A 2,878-nucleotide genomic window follows, 5' to 3' on the forward strand; every position below is an offset into this window, starting at 1 on the left:
TAAAGAATAAGTGTGCTACATGTGTGGCATCACTAGTTTTCTTGCATGGAATGAAATGTGCCATTTTAGTGAAACGATCCACCACCACCATGATGGAATCGAATCCCCGTTGTGTCTTTGGCAGACCTAAGACAAAGTCTAAACTAACTGAGTCCCATGGTCTGCTCGGAATGGGTAAGGGTGCATACAACCCTGTGTTTTGGCTGTGTCCCTTGGCAAGCTGACACATTTTGCATCTAGCTACAAATCTTTGTACATCTCTGCGCATCTTCGGCCAATAGTAAAAGTGGCTCAACTGATCCAAGGTCTTGTCTATGCCAAAATGCCCGGCTAAACCTCCACTATGCTTTTCCTGAATTAAGTTCTCTCTCATATAACATTCCAGAATACATAACTGTCCTCCTTTGAAAAGCAATCCTTCCTACATGTTATAGTCCAGCCACGAACTGCTATCTCTCAACAATGGATTTTTGCAAGCTTCATAAGCTTCCTTAAAATCTGCATCTGCCCCATACAAATCCTTAAGATGTTCAAATCCTAACACTTGTATGGTACTTTCCTGTAGGATCAGATTCCTCCTGCTTAACGCATTTGCCACTTTGTTGGCTTGACCGCCGATATGTTTCAACACAAATGTAAAACTCTGCAAGTACTCCACCCACTTCACATGTTTACGGTTCAGCTTATGTTGTTGCATAATATACTACAACACAGAATTGTCTGAAAATAGGACAAATTCATTTGCAACAGATAATGCCTCCAATACTTTAGTGCCTGAACCACCACATAAAATTCCTTGTCATAGGACGTGTATTTTTGCCTACTTTCATTTAGTTTGCTGAAATAGGCTACCGGCTTGTCCTCTTGGTTGAGTACGGAACTAATTGTTGTCCCACTGGCATCACAACGAACTTGGAAAAGTTTGTTAAAGCTTGGTAATCTTAAAATTGGCCTTTCAGTAAAAAAAAATTTGAGCAGCTGAAAGCTCTTCTCTACCATTTCTGTCCAATGGAAAGGTTGATTTGTTTTCTTAATGGTGTCCAGCATAGGTGCACAAATTCCACTGAAATTTTTAATAAATTTCTGGTAAAAACTCGCCAATCCATGAAAACTCCGTACCTCAAACAAACTTTTGGGGGATGGCCAGCTAACTATAGATGCAACCTTTTTCGGATCCATTTTTAATTCATTCTCAGCAATCACAAATCCTAAATAAATTAACTCTTTCTTGAAAAAAGAACATTTCTTCAAATTTATCAGCAATTTATTTTGCTACAGTCTTTCTAATACATACCTCACGTGTCGGAAATGTTCCTCCTTTTTCTTGTTGAATATCAGTATATCATCTAGATACACAATCAAAAATTTTCCAATGAATTCCTTGAGCATCTCGTTCATCAACCGCATGAACGTACTAGGAGCATTGCTCAATCCAAATGGCATAACCAGCCATTCGTACAAGCCTTCATTTGTCTTGAAAGTTGTCTTCCACTCATCACCTTCCCCAATTTTGATTTTGTGGTAGCCGCTTTTCAGGTCTATCTTTGAAAAGTATGCTGCCCCACTCAGACAATCCATCATATCATCCATTCGAGGTAATGGGAATCTGTACCTGATAGTAATCTTATTAATGGCCCAGGAATCCGTGCACATTCTCCACTCACCTCCTTTCTTGGGAGCTAAAACAGTCGGTATTGCACAAGGGCTTAAACTCTCCCGAATCAGTCCTTTATCCAACAACTCTTGCACCTGCTTCCGGATTTCTTCATTATCCTTTGGACTCATCCGATAGGCAGCCTTGTTTGGCAAACTGGCTCCCGGAATAAAATCAATATGGTGACTGATGCTCCTCTTTGGTGGTAATTTGTCCAGTAGATCATCTACCACAATATCACTAAATTCTTGCAGCATGTTCTGTATCTCTTCTGGTAAATCAGTAAGGTTGGTATGTACTAATGCTGCTCTTGGTCTTCTCACAACCGCATAACCCATTTCACTCTCTTCAATCTGTTGCAGAAACTCCTTTCCTCCTAACAGTAATGCTTTCGTTCCACTTGTTTCCATTGTCTCCTCTCCTTCCTTGGCTTCCTTCATAGGTACCAAGGTATGCTTTATCCCATCTTTGACAAATCTATAACAATTTTCCACTCCATCATGGACTACCTTTCTATCGTATTGCCATGGTCTGCCCAGCAGAATATGGCACACATCCATCGGCATTATGTCGCAAGTCACTTTATCCTTGTACTTTCCTATCTAAAAATCTACCTCGCATTGTTCATCAACTAACAATTGGTGTCCCTTTTGCAACCACGACACCCTGTATGGAGTTGGGTGTTTTACTCTCTTCAAACCTAGTTTCTCCACCATCTCCGTAGCTACCAAATTATCGATACTCCCGCTGTCAATAATCAATTTACAGCATTTTCTGTGTGACTTGCATACAGTCTGGAATAATGCTTTCCTCTGTGTCTGATCAGCTACTTCCTTGGCTGGTTTCAATAACACCTTGTTCAATACCAAGGCTTCCCCAGTTTCTGGCATATTCTCCACCTCCTGTGGTGGTGCCTCCGCTTCATTGGGCTGAGCAATATATGCTCCCCTCTGCCCAGTTTGTTCATTTTCAGGACATTCAAAGGACCTGTGTCCCCACTTGTGACACTTGTAACACTGATAGGCATTTCCTCTGCCTCTGCCACTACCTCTTCCTCACTGGTATGGCCTTCCTCCTCTAGTGTTACCTTCCCTTTCACTCTGTCCCAAAGTCTTCGAACTGCTACCCTCTTCATTGCTACTGGCAGTCTTACCTCTGCCAAAGGTCTATCCTTGACCTCTACCAAAACCATGTCCCCTCCTGGTGTTTTGTTTCCTAGAAATC

At 41.6% G+C, this 2,878-nt stretch overlaps 1 protein-coding gene across 1 annotated transcript; it reads right to left on the minus strand.

The window, feature by feature from the left end:
• Positions 1-703: 703 nt before the first annotated feature.
• Positions 704-2,220, minus strand: LOC149197877 (uncharacterized). Its single transcript, XM_089408842.1, has 2 exons — positions 1,812-2,220; positions 704-774 (listed from the first exon to the last, which is right to left on the minus strand). Exons 1-2 carry the CDS (start codon positions 2,218-2,220, stop codon positions 704-706), a joined length of 480 nt encoding a protein of 159 aa, XP_089264968.1.
• Between the last annotated feature and the right edge of the window lie 658 nt (positions 2,221-2,878).

The sequence above is a fragment of the Pinus tabuliformis genome, chromosome 2_2, assembly GCF_031772625.1.
Source record: "Pinus tabuliformis cultivar Carrire ecotype Pingquan chromosome 2_2, CPIR1, whole genome shotgun sequence".
NCBI classification, from domain to species: domain Eukaryota; kingdom Viridiplantae; phylum Streptophyta; class Pinopsida; order Pinales; family Pinaceae; genus Pinus; species Pinus tabuliformis.